Source organism: Nerophis ophidion, linkage group LG10 (genome assembly GCF_033978795.1).
Source record: "Nerophis ophidion isolate RoL-2023_Sa linkage group LG10, RoL_Noph_v1.0, whole genome shotgun sequence".
In the NCBI taxonomy this organism is placed as follows: Eukaryota; Metazoa; Chordata; class Actinopteri; order Syngnathiformes; family Syngnathidae; genus Nerophis; species Nerophis ophidion.
Genome location: NC_084620.1, coordinates 18,913,623 through 18,932,321, shown reverse-complemented (window position 1 = coordinate 18,932,321; position 18,699 = coordinate 18,913,623). Strand labels below are relative to the sequence as shown.

General features: G+C 40.1%; 1 protein-coding gene across 7 annotated transcripts in view; it reads left to right on the top strand.

Moving 5' to 3' along the window:
- The window catches only part of LOC133560314 (neurexin-2-like), a 1,077,892-nt gene that overhangs the window by 135,237 nt on the left and 923,956 nt on the right, over positions 1-18,699 (top strand). For 6 of the 7 annotated variants that reach the window (XM_061912740.1, XM_061912739.1, XM_061912738.1 and 3 more), the window contains exon 2: positions 11,885-13,117. In XM_061912740.1, coding sequence (XP_061768724.1) covers positions 12,406-13,117 — 712 coding nt within the window. In that variant the 5' untranslated portion in view covers positions 11,885-12,405. Of the gene's footprint in view, positions 1-2,889; positions 3,020-11,884; positions 13,118-18,699 lie in introns of all 7 variants that reach the window. The other variant, XM_061912735.1, reaches the window with a different exon arrangement.

The window sequence follows — 18,699 nt, the reverse complement described above, 5'->3', positions numbered from 1 at the left end:
AAGAGGCGTCAAAGGTCCATGCCTAGAGGGAAGGTCAAGATCCAAAAGGGTCAGCCGGGTAACACGGGGAAACGAGACACCCAACTCGCAATCAGGGGACGGAGAAATGTTGCTGGAACGACACAGGACATCACTCAAGGAACACAGAGGAACATAAATTAGAGAGAGAGACAGCATAAAGCTTGATAAGAGTCTGCTTATCATACAGGAAAAGGTAGCTACGTTCTGGCCCGGAACGCAGAATGGCACTGGCTTAAGAAGGCAGGAAGCTCATCAGGGACAGGTGTGTTGAGTGCTGGTTGAATCGATTGAATGCAGCCGCCTTCTGCAGCCGGACTGGCGCGCGCCTGGCTCGCTCTAGCGCACAGATGAATGCGCATTATGGTGTGCCCGGGCCATGACACCTAAAAGTTTCCTTTGAGGAGAGCCTCATTTATGTAAATCACAAGTTTGGGCCCCAGTACTCTGTTTGCTAGAACGGTTAAAGTACCAATGCAAAGAACTATCAATGTTTTTATAGTTGTACAAGTTCCTCGATACTATAGGAGCAGGTGTATTTTTACAAATTTTCTGCAAAAATGTTTTGAACTGAATTTGGGGGACTTTAGGTCTGAAAAGGGTTTTCATGCTCTGGCTTTTTCTTGTTACTATTGCTAGCCAAAGGCTGTGCTGTGTTGGATTTATTTACATATTAGATATATGACAGTATTGCATTCAGTTACATTCAGTATGTCTCTGTACCAGACACACTAAAAAACAATGTACCATGACATTGGGCTGGGCGATATGGCCTTTTTTTTAATATCGCAATATTTTTTAGGCCATATCGGGATATACGATATATATCTCTGTATTTTGCCTTACCTTGAATGAACACTTCACACATATAATTACAGCAGTATGATGATTCTATGTATCTACATTAAAACATTCTTCTTCATACTGCATTATATGCACATGCAGAGAAGGACATCACAACTAAGTCAATTTACCAAAAACTGTATTCATTAAAGTTATTAGCAGGTGATTTTTCAAATGATGCTACACATTAGCAGTAATGCTACTTTTGGTAGCAAGGCTTGTTTCCCACACTTGACAAATTAAAGTTGTCTATGCGACAAATTTCCGCTTGAAGCCGAACCACCGGCAGACGATGGACCCAGTGTTGTTTTTATTGGGAATTAATTCTTCATTTGGTACCAAATTCGCACCTTCTTTCGCACATTTGCAACACTCCGCTGGCTACACGGCTAACGTTAGCCACGCTGCTACCTCTCTGCTGGGCGAGGGCGTATACGTATGTGACGTATGACGTGACAGTATGTGACGTGTGTAAGAATGTGCGCTCGCTGTCTGTGAGAAGGAGACACAAGAAGAAGTGGGAAGCGCCTGTATTGTAAGGCCCGCAGCTAAAAGCAACTGCGTGAGAACGTATACTCGAATATTACAATATAGTCATTTTCTATATCGCACAGAGTCAAACCCGCAATATATCGCATATATCGACATATTGCCCAGCCCTACCATGACACCGCTATGCTTTGAATGTGTATGCTATGTATTCATTTCCTCCAACAGTGAAGTAGCACAGAGCTTGTGGCATAGAAACTTTGTTCCAACTGTGGGATGTAAAAATGTAAAATGGGACAGTTTTCGTCGTCAACTCCTCCAGTGACGGAGGGGCAGGGGTTGCATCAAGATCACGATGTCAACATCCCCCGCGGGGTTGACGTGGGAGGAAATAGGTCGCTTCTTGCTCACATGACCACACAGTTCTCCTGGGGGCTTGCACAGCTTCGCCTTGACAAGGAGTCGGGTCAGGGTGTGCACATCACTCTTTCATTCAACTTTGCCTCTCGCGCTGCCAGTGAGCGAGCTGTCCTCTCTCATAAGGCAAAATCGTAGACACATGGAGGAATGAAAAAAAGGGATTTATGGTCACATTTTTTTGTGAAGGGCAAGTTTACGGTTTTATTTGGAACATTTGTGTTTTTACAACAGCACTAGAGAACACAATATACAGTAGGCGGAAATTCATTTTTAAAGAAACGTTTGTGTTATACATTTGGTTAAAAAACTTCAAATGATTGTAAACCATTGTTAATGGTTAGGTGCCGAACAAAACAAGCACAAGGGTACACGGTAATTTGTGTTTTCAGCAGATAAGTAGCAATAAATGTGTCATTTGTCTAAACAGTTTGATTGGTGCTCACATTTAAAATGGGTGGCTAAATTGGTTATTAGCCTCTTAATGGTGTTGACTACTATGTATAATTTGATTACTTTTGCGGAAACAGGAGAACGATAACACATATAGTGACTACTTAAAATAGAGTATTGAAACTAATAGCTTCAACATAAATCAATCACTAAAGAAAACCTATCGTAGTCTTATTTCACATAATAGCAATTGTCAAGGAACAGTATTTTTGTGTGTTTGCTGATGAAAGCATAAACTGCAGCGATCGAACAATATATTGTTTTTGTCAGGGGCAATACCGAACATCGGTTAAGAGGCCAATAACCGACATTTTGAGCTGATTTTCATTTGAAGTAAAATGCAGCTAAACATAAACATTATGTCAGTAAACGGCTGGACAAGGCTTTTTTTTGGAAAATGTCAGACCACTAACTTATAATTTTTTATGGGGCGCTAATATTGTTAATTTAGCACCAAAAAAAATCTGAGGATATTACAAACACTTTCATTACATGTGTCTCAGAGGAGCAGCATCATTTCGCATTTCAAAATAAGGCGATTTCTAAATTGTATTCCATCCATCCATCCATTTTCTACCGCTTGTCCCTTTATTATGAAACATATGATTTCGCAAAAGGGCAACATTTTATCCATACATCCATCCATTTCCTACCGCTTGTCCATTTCAGGTTCACGGGGTGTGCTGGAGCTTATCCCAGCAGAACTTAGGGCAGTAGGCGGGGTACAACATGGACAAGTCGCCACCTCATCGCAGTGCCAACACAGATAGGACAACATTCACACTCTAAGGGTGTAACGGTACGTGTACTTGTATTGAACCGTTTCGGTATGGGGGTTTCGGTTCGGTACGAGGGTGTATCGAACGAGTATGTAGACTAAAGTCTTAACGAGCTACTCTGCAGCTGCCTCTGTCTGAGCAGTGAGCACCCAGCATTGTCCCGCCCACACAACCATCTGATTGGTTACATACAAAGACAATCAGCAGTGCGTATTCAGAGCGATGTAACAGCCAATCAGCACTATGAGCCCGTTGACCTTCCAGAAACTTAAACTGCAGCTCAGCTCTCTCGTAGTTCTAGGTTGAGGTGAACGCTAGTTAGCTTTTAGCGTTACGTTAGCTCATTTTGCTGTGCGTGTGTGTGTGTGTGTGTGTGTGTGTGTGTATGTGTGTGTGTATATCCATCCATCCATTTTCTGCCGCTTATTCCCGTTCGGGGTCGCGGGGGGCGCTGGCGCCTATCTCAGCTACAATCGGGCGGAAGGCGGGGTACACCCTGGACAAGTCGCCACCTCATCGCAGGGCCAACACAGATAGACAGACAACATTCACACTCACATTCACACACTAGGGCCAATTTTAGTGTTGCCAATCAACCTATCCCCAGGTGCATGTCTTTGGAAGTGGGAGGAAGCCGGAGTACCCGGAGGGAACCCACGCATTCACGGGGAGAACATGCAAACTCCACACAGAAAGATCCCGAGCCTGGATTTGAACCCAGGACTGCAGGACTTTCGTATTGTGAGGCAGACGCACTAACCCCTCTGCCACCGTGAAGCCCTGTGTGTGTATAATAAAAGTCAAATCCGGGCTTCCCAAATGCTGTAATAAATTAAGCATGATGAGTTGACTTGAAATTGTTTAATGTTGCACTTTTTATATGTAGAAGAAAGGTTTTGTCATTTTATTTAATCAAAGCAACAACTTGAGGCAGTTTAATGTTGATTAACGTTGGTAGAATTATTATAGTGTTCCCAATGTTAAAAGGATAAAGACATTGTTTACAAATTTGGTAAATAAATAACCAAAAAATTTATATTTTGTTGTTTTCTTACTGTACCGAAAATGAACCAAACCGTGACCTCTAAATCGAGATACGTACCGAACCGAATTTTTTGTGTACCGTTACACCCCTATCACACTCACATTCATTCACACACTAGGGCCAATTTAGTGTTGCCAATCAACCTATCCCCAGGTGTTTGTCTAAGAAAGTGGGAGGAAGCCGGAGTATCCGGAGGGAACCCACGCAGTCACAGGGAGAACATGCAAAATCCACACAGAAAGACCCCAAACCCCTGTTCCACCGTGCTTTCCGCAAACATTTAAATAAAACACATTCTGAAGTTCTTCATGAAGCTTATAGATGTGTCATTTTTAAAGCTGTCTGACAATTTCTTCCTCATCCATCCATTCTCTACCGCTTGTCCCGTTCGGGGTCGCGGGGGGTTACTGAAGCCTATCTCAGCTGCATTCGGGCGATCTTCCTCAATCTTACAGCAATCAGCGGCTGGCTTCTCTTCTTTACAAATTATACAAGTCCTGTGTTTGTCTATTTACACAAAGTGAGAATTTTTGGCAGATATTTTATTAATAATATTTTGCCATTTTCTTGTCCACCCATCTCTACTGTGTTGTAATTTCTTTTGAATCATGGAACATAAAAACTTGCCGCACTCTTTATTGAGCACACGCTGAGAGTGTTGCGAAACGAGGCTTGCCGTGCAATGAGCCAACTAGCTAAAACACCCAAAATGGGTGGAAGAAAAAAAGAAAGAAGGAATGCCACAAAAGAAAACTAGAATTCCCGGGAAAAAAAAAGTTCCGTAGCTGAAGGAACATGCTCTTTGCGGTCAGCACTCCAGGGAGAGAAAGACAGGGAGGGTGAGTGCGAGGGGTTGGGTGGGGGCTGTTTAAGCAGGACAGTGCAGCTTAGAAGAAGGGAGCGCTGGTTATTACTGCTAACTTACTCTCTACATATCATATTATTTGATACTAAATACTGCTATCATATGTGTATATATGGTATATGCAAATGTATTTATTGTAATTATTATAGATATGTATATATGTATGTGTCTATATGTGTATATGTATATATTTGTAGATATTTGTGTATATACAAACCCTGTTTCCATATGTGTTGGGAAATTGTGTTAGTTGTAAAAATAAACGGAATACAATCATTTGCAAATCATTTTCAACCCATATTCAGTTGAATATGCTACAAAGAAAACATATTTGATGTTCAAACTGATTAACATTTTTTTTTTGTGCAAATAATCGTTAACTTTAGAATTTGATGCCAGCAACACGTGACAAAGAAGCTGGGATAGGTGGCAATAAATACTGATAAAGTTCAGCAATGTTCATCAAACACTTATTTGCAACGTCCCACAGGTGTGCAGGATAATTGGGAACAGGTGGGTGCCATGATTAGGTATAAAAGCAGCTTCCCAAAAAATGCTCAGTCTTTCACAAGAAAGGATGGGGCGAGGTACACACCTTTGTCCACAACTGCGTGAGCAAATAGTCAAACAGTTTAAGAACAACATTTCTCAAAGTGCAATTGCAAGAAATTTAGGGATTTCAACATCTACGGTCCATAATATCATCAAAAGGTTCAGAGAATCTGGAGAAATCACTCCACGTAAGCGGCATGGCCGGAAACCAACATTGAATCACCGTGATGTTCGATCCCTCAGACGGCACTGTATCAAAAACCGACATCAATCTCTAAAGGATATCACCGCATGGCCTCAGGAACACTTCAGAAAACCACTGTCATTAAACACAGTTGGTCGCTACATCTGTAAGTGCAAGTTATAGCTCTACTTTGCAAAGCGAAAGCCATTTATCAACAACATCCAGAAACACCGCCGGCTTTTCTGGGCTCGAGATCATCGGAGATGGACTGATGCAAAGTGGAAAAGTGTTCTGTGGTCTGACGAGTCCACATTTAAAATTGTTTTTGGAAATATTCGACATCGTGTCATCCGGACCAAAGGGGAAGCGAACCATCCAGACTGTTATCCAAGCAAAGTTCAAAAGCCAGCATCTGTGATGGTATTGGGGTGCATTAGTGCCCAAGGCATGGGTAACTTATACATCTGTGAAGGTACCATTAATGCTAAAAGGTACATACAGGTTTTGGAACAACATATGCTGCCATCTAAGCGGCGTCTTTTTTTATGGAAGCCCCTGCTTATTTCAGTAAGACAATGCCAAACCACATTCAGCACGTGTTAAAACAGCGTGGCTTCATAAAAAAAGAGTGCGGGTACTTTCCTGGCCCACCTGCAGTCCAGACCTGTCTCCCATCAAAAATATGCGGCGCATTATGAAGCGTAAAATACGACAGCGGAGACCCCAGAATGTTGAACGACTGAAGCTCTACATAAAACAAGAAGGGTACAGAATTCCACTTTCAAAGCTTCAACAATTAGTTTCCTCAGTTCACAAACGTTTGTTGAGTGTTGTTAAAAGAAAAGGTGATGTAACACAGTGGTGAACATGCCCTTTCCCAACTACTTTGGCACATGTTGCAGTCATGAAATTATAAGTTAATTATTATTTGCAAAAAAAAACAAACTTCGAGTTTGAACATTAAATATCTTGTCTTTGTAGTGCATTCAATTGAATATGGGTTAAAAAGGATTTGCAAATCATTGTATTCCGTTTATATTTACATCTATTACAATTTCACAACTCATATGGAAACGGGGTTTGTACATATATATGAAAACATTATATATGTATGTATTTATGTGTGTGTGTATATATATATATATATATATATATATATATATATATATATATATATATATACAGTGTATATATACACATATGTATGTATATGTGTGTGTGTATGTATATATATATATATATATATATATATATATATATATACATATATATATATATATATATATATATACACACATTATATACATATATATATATATATATATATATATATATATATATATATATATATATATATATATATATATATATATATATATATACACACACACATAAGATATACTTATTCGCCAAAATGCTAAATATCGGCGCCATAATCAGCCTGGCTGATAACCGGTCGATCCTTTTTGTGGACATACATGGTTTTCATCCAGCAATCTATACATAATCTACTATGCTATAATCACCATATTACTATGTTAGCATTATTCATTGTTTGCTACAGTATGTTTAACAATTGACTTTTATGGCCTATGAAAATACTGAATGAACAGAGCAGTAGTTTGAGTCAACTGAGATGCATTTAAGTTGTCGAACTACGTAGGTTTAGCATTTAAGTTTGTCCGAGACAAAATTATTTTAAATGCATGTCTGAATATAGTTGCCTGTGCTGAGTCGACACACTTCAAGCCTAGAGCTGCCATGACACCACAAGGGCAGCCTCTCTATTGAATGCAAACTGCAAACACAATCAATCAAAGCCATTGTGCTCACACACACACGTGCACAATCCACAGAGCTGCAGGTATCCCTTAAGACTTGTTATGCTTCTTTAGTGTCCTTGGGATTTTTGGCAGTCTGACTACCCATCCTCCCTAATCACGCATCGTAAAAGAAAGTGAACATGATAGAAAACTGGAATACTCCGTAAGAAATGCTGGTGTTTACTGCAAAACCTTTCTAATAACTTGTCGTGATCATTGTCAGCAGACTCAGTCATCCAGACAAACATAAAATATGGGATTAGTCCCTGTTGGGTCTGACATTTATTTGTTTGAGCCAGTCTGTTTTAAATTGAGTCATGAGCTGTAAGTGACAAGAGTGAAACAAAGGGCATACTGACACTAAGCCGGTGTTTCTTAAAAAGTGGGTCGGGACGTCCTAGGGGTTGAGAGCAGCAGAGGAGATGTTCTTTTTTTTCTTTCTACACGCTAGTGTTCATGTTATAACAATACACACGCCTGCGGCCTGGTCAACAGGCTCCCTTGCCTACCCAGTAGCGGTAGTAAGTACACAGGAACAAATGTGTACAGAAATAACAAAGGCGAAGAGATGGACAAAAACATATTCTTTTGCGGCATACACAAATAATGTAACTCACAGTTCATTGTACAGATAAATAAATATTGGAAACGTTTCAATAGTAATTCAGAGGGGGGGGGGTCACATTAAATGTGGATCGCTCAGAGGGGTCATGGCAAAAAATAATTGAGAAGCACTGCACTTGGCCCACTTTACACAAAGTCTGGCACGTTTGTAAGGTGTGGGTGCTCTAAACTGCTCTCAGTTTTGGTATGCTTCCCTTATTTTGTCACGATCGGACGAGGTGAACAATGGAGTGCAGTCATAGGACTACACATGCAAGGTCTGAATGATAATAGACACATTCCAGAATAGAAATGAAATAGAAAGACTCAAGTTAACAACCTTGACACAATCGATTTGTGTAAGATGGATGATAGGGGTGTGGAAAAAAATCGATTCGAATTTGAAACGTGATTCTCACGTTGTGCGATTCAGAATCGATTGTCTTTTTTTTTTTTTATCGATTTATTTTATTTTTAATTTTTATTTTTTTATCAATCCAACAAAACAATACACAGCAATACCATTAATGTAATCCAATTCCATAACCAAATTTGACCCAGCAACACTCAGAACTGCAATAAACAGAGCAATTGAGAAAAGACACAAACACGACACAGAATTAGTAGTGAAACAAAAATTGATATTATCAACAACAGTATCAATATTAGTTATAATTTCAGCATAGCAGTGATTAAAAATCCCTCATTGACATTATCATTGGACATTTATAAAAATAAAAAGATCAATAGTGTCACTGTGGCTTACACTTGCATCGCATCTCATAAGCTTGACAACACAGTGTCCAATATTTTCACAAAGATAAAATAAGTCATATTTTTGGTTCGTTTAATAGTTAAAACAAATGTACATTATTGCAATCAGTTGATAATACATTGTCCTTTACAATTATAAAAGCTTTTTACAAAAATCTACTACTCTGCTTGCTTGTCAGCAGACTGAGGTAGATCTTGCTGAAATCCTATGTATTGAATAAATAGAGAATTCTTTTAAATTGGGAAAAAAATCGTTTTTCGGATCGAGAATTGTGTTGAATTGGAAAAAAAAAATCAATTTTGAATGGAATCGTGACCCCAAGAATTGATATTGAATCGAATCGTGGGACACCCAGAGATTCGCAGCCCTAATAAATGATAGGACAGACTTGTATTCATCCCAAACTCCACAGTTGGATGTGATGGTAAGATTACAAATAGCATCGAACAGAACAACAGTAAGTCGGATAAAACAAAAGAAAAAAAACTTGACTTATTATGTAATATGTACAGTTTACAGTGTAATAAATCCATGCCATTTATTTAATGTGATTGCTCCCCTCACAAGTAATTAATGACAGAAACCAAATTGCTGAATGTAAATAATCAGAACGACCTGAAATAAGACTGGAAACTGTCCACAAAGTTAGGGGAAATGCAGTCTTACAACAGGGTACAACTGGCCAAGTGTGAGTACAACCCATCATTTTCTAATAGGCATAAAATAGAGGCAGGCTGACAACAAAACGACCTTAACAGAAGAGTGGAGCACAATGGCGCCTTTGCTGTTCCTGTTCTACATCATTTCATAATGTAGGCAGTCCGCTGTGTCTCTTCTCGCATATTATAGTAAGTATTACCCAAAAAAAAAAAAAAATGTCTCCAACCTCTCAGAGCTGATGAGTCTCTTCGGTCCTCCCTCGTCTACCTCCATCAACGTCACGCCTCTGAGATGTTGATTTATGCAGATGACACACTCTATGTCCCGCCTGCGCTGCCTAATCCAACGTCATCACTGTCAGGAGAGCATAAAGGGGAGTGAGGGCTGGAAAGGAAGAGCTTAGCATCGTTTATTGTGGACGACCAGAAAGCTAACGGTTTGAGGGTCACGGCCAGCTATTAAGATTTCCAGTCAGTCTGCGGCACTTTACTGTGAATTGCTTTGGATTGAAAGCCGTGCATATTTGCATGTTTGCTATGGATGATGTGTACAAATGGTGTGCAAATGCATGGATGACAGCTTTGTTGACACGTCTCTGAACATTTAGATTCAACAACAGCTGCCCTGATTAGACGAGCCAAACAATCCTCATTTGCATCAGCACCAATATTCACAAGGCTTCACTTTTTTCACATTTTGTTATGTCACAGCCTTATTTCGTAATGGAATAAATTCATTTTTGTTCTCAAAATTATACACACTATACTGCATAATGACAATGTAAAATGTTTTTTTGTTTTTATAAAAATGCAATCTTATTTATAAAAAAAAATACAATAAATACTATAAGTCTTCACAGCATTTGCTCAATACTTGTTCATGCTCCTTTGGGAGCAATTACAGCCTCAAGTATTTTTTTTAATATACAGAAATCCCACAAGCTTGACAAACCTATCTTTAGGCAGTTTCACCCATTCTTTTTGGCAACACCTCTCAAGCTCCATCGGGTTGGATGGGAAGCGTTGGTTTTCATCCAAGATGTCTCTGTGCATTGCTGCATTTTTCTTAGTCTAGTCAGGGAGGTGACCAAGAACCTGATAGACACTGTCAGAGCTACAGCATTTATCTGTGGAGATAGGAGAACCTTTCCAGAACGACAACCATCTCTGCAGCAATCCACCAATCAGCCCTGTATGGTAGAGTGGCCAGACGGAAGCTATTTCCAAGTAAAGCGTTTGCCAACATGCACCTGAAAGACTCTCAGATCATAAAAAAACAAACTTATCTGGTCTGATGAGGCAATAAGTGAACTCTTTGGCGTGAATGCCAGGCATCATGTTTGGACAGATCCAGGCACTGGTCATCACCAGGCCAACACCATTCCTACAGTAAACCCTAGTGGTGGCAGCATCATGCTATGGGGGTGTTTTTCAGGAGCAAGGACTGGGAGACAAGTGACAATAGAAGGAAAGATGAAAGCAGCAATGCACAGAGACATCCTGGATGAAAATCAACACTTCCCATTCACCCTAACGGAGCTTAAGAGGTGCTGCAAAGAGGAATGGGCGAAACTGCCCAAAGATAGGTGTACCAAGCTTGTGACATCCTATTCAGAAATACTTTTGGGTGTAATTCCTGCCAAAGGTGTATCAACATAGTATTGAGTACATTATGTGTATGCTATTTTACCTGTAATTTCTTAGTTTTTTTAGTTTTAATAAGTGTGCAGTATTAGGGGGGGGAAAAATCACATTGTCATTATGTCTGTAGAATGTATTCAATTGGGGCTTCACGGTGGGAGTGGGGTTAGTGCGTCTGCCTCACAATACAAAGGTCCTGAGTAGTCAGGGTTCAATCCCGGGCTCGGGATCTTTCTGTGTAGAGTTTGCATGTCCTCCCCGTGAATGCGTGAGTTCCCTCTGGGTATTCCGGCTTCCTCCCACTTCCAAAGACATGCACCTGGGGATAGGTTGATTGGCAACACTAAATTGGCCCTAGTGTGTGAATGTTGTCTGTCTATATGTGTTGGCCCTGCGATGAGGTGGCGACTTGTCCAGGGTGTACCCCGCCTTCCGCCCGATTGTAGCTGAGATAGGCACCAGCGCCCCCCGTGGCCCCAAAGGGAATAAGCGGTAGAAAATGGATGGATGGATGGATGGATGGATTTATTCAATTGTGAAAAAAAGCTTCAACTTAAAATGTGGAAAAAGTGAAAGTTGTGGATATGTTCCAGGTGCACTGTAAATAACCACCTACTACATTTATTTTTGTAAAAGGGCCTTAAGGTGTTAGCACAAGTGAACACAATGAATGACTGTGCTCTGTTCTTACAGGTGAAAGCAAAGCATTGACATTAATTATGTTTTTGTCTTTCCTAGATCACCACCCTCCCCATGGGACATTCCTAAATTGTTGTGCTCCAGAGGAAGACAGGGTGCCGACTGACATCATGAGTGTTTCCTCCGCTTGCTTCAAACAACATCCCAGCTAAAACAAATTTGGCTGGTCGTTGTCTTACCTGAGAAAATACCCTGAAACGGGATTCCAGAGAAAAAGCTCCAATATTCTGGGTCCTGGAGAAACCAAAAGGCTTTTAAGGAAATCACTATACCCTCCCCTTTTCTGTTATACTCCTTATTTGTATTCCATTCCTCTAAGTCCTAGAGGCACCAACTGATGGAGAGACGGAGGAGAGTTAGGATGAAGACAAATAATTAAATCAGGGAGATCTGGAAAAAGAACTGCTGAGTCATTAGGAAAATTGTGGGGGAAAAGGATCCCTGCTGGGCTTTTTTTCTTGGGTAGCTACAAGGGAGAATAATTGTTGCTCACAAATCTATCCACGGCAGCAGAAAAAAGGTCCTACCTCGGCATCATTTAGAGCCTCAGAACGTCAATCATGATAAGCGGTGCACGATTCCTGTGTTGGCCCTTGTTGCCACTGGCTTTCTTCAGCCTGTTCTCTATAGTGAGGATGCTGGAGTTTGGGGGGGCGCCTGGTCAGTGGGCACGTTACGGCCGCTGGGAGGCCGGCTCGGTGGGCGAGTTGAGCTTCAGTTTAAAGACCAACATCAGCAAAGCTTTAGTACTCTACCTGGACGATGGTGGCAACTGTGACTTCCTGGAGCTGCTGATCGCTGGGGGGCGCCTCCAGCTGCGCTTCACAATCCATTGCGCTGAGCCGGCTATTCTACACATGGAGACACCGATCAGCGACGACCGCTGGCACATGGTCTTGCTCACCCGCAACTACCGGGAGACCCTCTTAATGGTGGACGGTGAGACCAAAGTGGCTGAAGTCAAGTCCAAGCGGAAGGAAATGGCCGTGGTCAGCGACATGTTTGTGGGTGGGATACCGCCTGATGTGCGCCTCTCCGCGCTCACCTCAAGTACGGTCAAGTACGAGCCCCTCTTCCGGGGATTGATCTCCAACCTGAAGGTGGGAGAGACGCCGCCCACCCTGCTGAACAGCCAGGGCATACAGAGCGACTTGGAGTACTTGTGTACCAAACAGAACCCATGCTTCAATGGTGGCTTTTGCTCCATCCAATATGGAGAGGTTCACTGTGACTGCACCCATACTCGCTTCAAGGGGAAGTACTGCAAAGAAGGTAAGCACACTTACTATTGTTGCTATTATAGGTATGGTTTCAAAAAGTGGCTTTACTTTTATCATGCTGTCTGGATAAAACCGTGCTGGAGCACATGTTGAAAACATTTTATGAAAACAATGACTGTGTTCACATGTGACGTTTTGGTACTGTGATGCAAACTATTTTAGTGCGGTTCGTTGGCGTTAACACTGCTATATTTGTCATTGGACTAAAGTTTGCATTAAAATATCATACATGAAGTATGGATTTGGTTAGACAGCTTTTATGACATTACGTTAAACAGATCAAATAGATGCTGGGTTGACTATTTCGATTATTTTAACATTCTGCTATTATACTATTTTAGATTTCAAAAAAAGCTTCTTAGATGTATAGTGAACTTCCAAAGAATGCCAGCACACGCACAGACAGCAATGCCAACCCCTCGGTGTGTAGAATTTATATTGAGTTCAAGTGAACCGGAATGCACCATCCATTGCAAGAACGCATCTTTCAAGCAGTTTGGTTAGGGTGATCACATTTGTACTTGACCAAACAAAGAGTACTAGCAGAGCAAACGCACCAGAGTTCCTTTCAACCCAACCAGACATGTAGTCTTATGTGTTCTCTATAAAACTTAAGCTTTGTGATAGAAGTTATAGTAGTTGTTTGTTCGAGTTCTTCGAGGATATTGTAGAAACATTTAATATAACTGAATAGAACGGCCTGGCTTGGGTGGAAGAGCGGCCGTGGCTGCTACCTGTAGGTTCCTGGTTCGATCCTCGGCTTCACGCTAATCACGTCCAATTGTGTCCTTGAGCAAAACCCCCGGTGGCCCTGATGGGTCGTGGTTAGGTCTTTGCATGGCAGCTCCCGCCATCTGTGTGTGAATGGGTCAATGTGGAAATGATGTCAAAGCACTTTGAGTACCTCGAAGGTAGAACAATGCTATAAATTATAACCCATTTACCATTTACCAACATAACATTGTATGTACAGTGGGGCAAAAAAGTATTTAGTCAGCCATCGATTGTGCAAGTTCTCCCACTTAAAATGATGACAGAGGTCTGTAATTTTCATCATAGGTACATTTCAACTGTGAGGGACAGAATGTGAAAAAAAAATTCAGGAATTCACATTGTAGGAATTTTAAAGATTTTATTTGTAAATTATGGTGGAAAGCAAGTATTTGGTCAACCATTCAAAGCTCTCACTGATGGAAGGAGGTTTTAGCTCAGAATCTCACGATACATAGCCCTGTTCATTCTTTCCTTAACACGGATCAATCGTCCTGTCCCCTTAGCAGAAAAACAGCCCCAAATCATGATGTTTCCAACCCCATGCTTCACAGTAGGTATGGTGTTCTTGGGATGCAACTCAGTATTCTTCTTACTCCAAACACGACGAGTTCAGTTTATACCAAAAAGTTCTATTTTGGTTTCATCTGACCACATGACATTCTCCCAATCCACTGCTGTATCATCCATGTATCCATTTTGGTATAAACTCAACTCGTCGTGTTTGGAGGAAGAAGAATACTGAGTTGCATCCCAAGAACACCATACCTACTGTGAAGCATGGGGGTGGAAACATCATGATTTGGGGCTGTTTTTCTGCTAAGGGGACAGGACGATTGATCCGTGTTAAGGAAAGAATGAATGGGGCCATGTATCGTGAGATTTTGAGCCAACACCTCCTTCCATCAGTGAGAGCTTTGAATGGTTGACCAAATACTTATTTTCCACCATAATTTACAAATAAATTCTTTAAAATTCCTACAATGTGAATTCTTGGATTTTTTTTTTTTCACATTCTGTCTCTCACAGTTGAAGTGTACCTATGATGAAAATTACAGACCTCTGTCATCATTTTAAGTGGGAGAACTTGCACAATCGGTGGCTGACTAAATACTTCTCTGCCCCACTGTATGTATATATTTGCTGGATTTTTAGAAGGTAACCTGTACTGAGGCCACACATGATTGATTTCCTTGGTGCAAGGCAGTCAGATGGAGGACAAGGAGGGCTCAGGGTTAAACTCTAGTTAAAGCCATCCAGGCCCCAGAGGAAGGAGGTTACTCTCTGATGGAGGGCACATGTTTTTCTGCTTTTTGCACCCTTACTTCTGAGGCGCATCTTGAATTATTGAAATGTTTTAATAGATGTGACTGGATGAGTCATGCAGGAATCTTAGAAAGCACAGATGGCAGAATGTTGGATATATCAAAGATGTTTGGCTCCTTTCTTTGCATGCCTATTGTCTCTTAGCTGCTGCTGCCTTCATGTGCTCCTGTGCTGTCAGTTCATGTCAAACTCTGTTATGTTTTAAACCGCCTCCCTCCACCTTCACTGACACATCCCATTTCCATATCTTGTGTTGCACATTCATCCATCTCGCCACGGTTTGCACCCCTCCCCTCTAAAAGCTATCTGGGTCCTCCATCTCTTCTTTGCCTCCCAACAAGTCTTTCTCTCGCAGTTCACTCCACTTATCTCTTTTCACCTTTGCCCACTGTCAGCACTTCCCACTCCTGCGGCTCTTACATTCACCACCCCCTGCCTTTCACGCTGGCAAATTCAGAAATAGATTTTGCTTCTGTAAATCATTTGTAATAGGGCAAAAGTGAAGTCACAGTATCCTAGCTGCAATCACTATATGACTCAGAAATGATCTGTCACAAAAAAGGTAGATCGACCACCGAGATGGGCTGCAGTACTTTATAAGCTTTTTGAGAAACAATAATACAAATTACACAAAAAATAAAAGGCATTCTGATTACATGACAAAACTTTACAATTTGAAATACTGTAATGATTACCAAAAACCTACATCCATTTGGTAGTGTACAACTTGTCCTCCGTAGCGTCACATGCAAGTTGGAGTCTATCGCAGGCGAGAGGAAAAAAAATAAATCAATAAATAACAATTGGTCTAAGCTTGGGCCCCTGGAGAAGGGGTCCAGACTGAGGCCAAGGGAAAAAACAACTCATAACCATAGCACACATTCCTCTTACATGTGTGTAAGAGAGAAATATTAAAAAAAAACTAATAACATGGACATAGGCTGTGTTTGAAAAAAGTCTAAATGTGTTTTTGGCGACACCTAGTGGTCACATTAATTCAAAAAGTTTAGCTAATGACTCACAACACAGTTGAATGACCCATACCCGTTTGTTTGTGGGTACATACATAACGATATGTTGGTACCGGATACCAAAATATATTTCGATATGTTTTGATACATTATTACTTTTCTAAATAAAGGGGACCACAAACATTTGCATTGTTTACAGTTCAACAAACACAATTATGGTACATTAAACATATGTTTCTTGTTGCAAATAAAGAACAATTTTGGAATCAAATAGCATAGTTAGGTTAAGATACTAGAAAACTTAACTTTTAGTACTAAGTAAGCAAACAGGTTACAAAGGCTCCTAATTAGTCTGTTGACGTATGCAGTAAGATTGTGTCATTTCTCATTGTAATTTTTTGTCACAATTATGAGGAACAGGTGGTAGTAAATGGATTATTAATCTAATTGTTAATTTATTGTTTTTGTTTTTTTTTGTCCTATCCAGCTTCTCAGGCAAATAATATAGTTTATGTAGATGCACTTATCGGTTGTTCAGATTTACTTTACAAAAGAGAAGTGTGGGATACTTGTCTTGTAGCCTTATTTGTATTTGACTTTATTGAATGTATTTATTTTATCATTTGGTGCAGCCGGGCCGGAGCAGGAGGTGATAGAAAGAGAAAAGAAGGAAGACAGGGAAATTGTGAGGACAAGAGGGGGATAATACAGAGACAAAAACAAGAACAGCAAACACAACAATAACAACAACAATAGAACAACTCTAGCACATACGATATGCACAAATATGATGGTAAAAGTGATAGCAAAGAAGCAGTTAGCGAAATAAATAATACAGAAATGCAGTGTTTCCCACAGGTCAGGCATCTATTTGTGGTGGTGTGGTCGGGCGGCGGAGGGGTTAGGGGGGACGAGGCAGCGGCGGCGGCGATGACCAAGAAGAACGCGGAGTTGGAATATAATTACAACACTTTATGTACATATTTATATACATATTTATATAATATTTACATATTTATATCATATTTACATATTTATATAATATGTAACTACAAGCTCCATTCACAGACAGAGTCCCGTTGCTTTTATGAGCGGTCGAGTGAGTCAAAAGCCGGGAAAAAAATAAAAATAAAATATATATATATGTTTTAATTATTTTTTTTATATTTTTATTTGTGGCGGCCGTAATTCTTTCGTGGCGGGCCGCCACAAATAAATGAATGTGTTGGAAACCCTGAAATGACAATGAGCATTATTACACTACAGATGGAGCAATACAAATACCAATAGAAATAGCGTTATTGATAATGAACAATACCAATAATTTGCCTCCATCATCAACAATACAGTTGTTCAAATGCAACAATAACTATGGGTAATGATTACTAGAGACAAAAGAAAGCAGAAAAATGGAAGGGAAGAAAGAGAAGCAACCTATATTAACCTTGAAAATTGTTAAGGTAACAATAGGTTAAGCTTTGTCAGTGTGCCATGTGTTATCCAGTTTACCCTGGGGCAGGGGTAGGGAACTTGTGGCTCTCAAGCCAGATGTGGCTCTTTTAATGACTGCATCTGGCTCTCAGATAAATCTTAGCTGACACTGCTAACACGATAAGTAATGGATATTTCACTGGTAATCAGTGTTTAAAAATAATGTTCAAAATATAAAACATTCTCATGCATTTTAATCCAAACTTCCCTTTTCTACCGCACCTGTTTAAGAAGTCACATTAATGGTACCAAGTATTTAATTTTTTTTGGTAGAAAATGGATGGATGGATGGTTAGCTTCAGAATAACAATGTTATTAAAAAAACAATAAGACACTAAAAATGTTGGTCTTACTTAAAAATGCACGCCTTTAGTTGTATTGAGTGTTAAAAAATATTATATGGCTCTCACGGAAATACATTCGAAAATATTTGTCTTTCATGGGTCTCTCAGCCAAAAAGGTTCCCAACCCATGCTCTAAGGTAACAACATTAATTTATGTTTGATGAAACGTGATTATGTGCATGAGTGTATGTATGTATATGTACAGAATGTTCTGTACAGTGAATGTATATGTGCAGTATGTGTATAGTATGTTGTGTGTTGTTCATTTTTTGTTAATATAGGGTTTATTTTCTATTTTAACATGTGCCATCAACACTTCTGTTAAAATGTAGGCACTTATTACTCTGTTGTTTGGATACTTGACCTAAGTTTTGGGTGATACCACAAATACAGGTATCAACCTGATACCAAGTAGTGCTACATTGCTCATATTTAAAGTCCTAATGTGACATATTTCCTGAGTTTATAAACATAATAAAAGTAGAAAAGATTTTGTGATTATAAAACATCTCGATAGATACGGCTCTTGTACTCTATCGTTACAATTGATATTTGTGTAGACCACCCTTTTGTTTACATTCAGGAGTGCTCGCTTGCTGTTAACGGTGAGTTATCGTGTCCTCTTACGGTGTGTGGTGAAGCATGTTTAGCTAATCCTTGTCCTGCAGGGA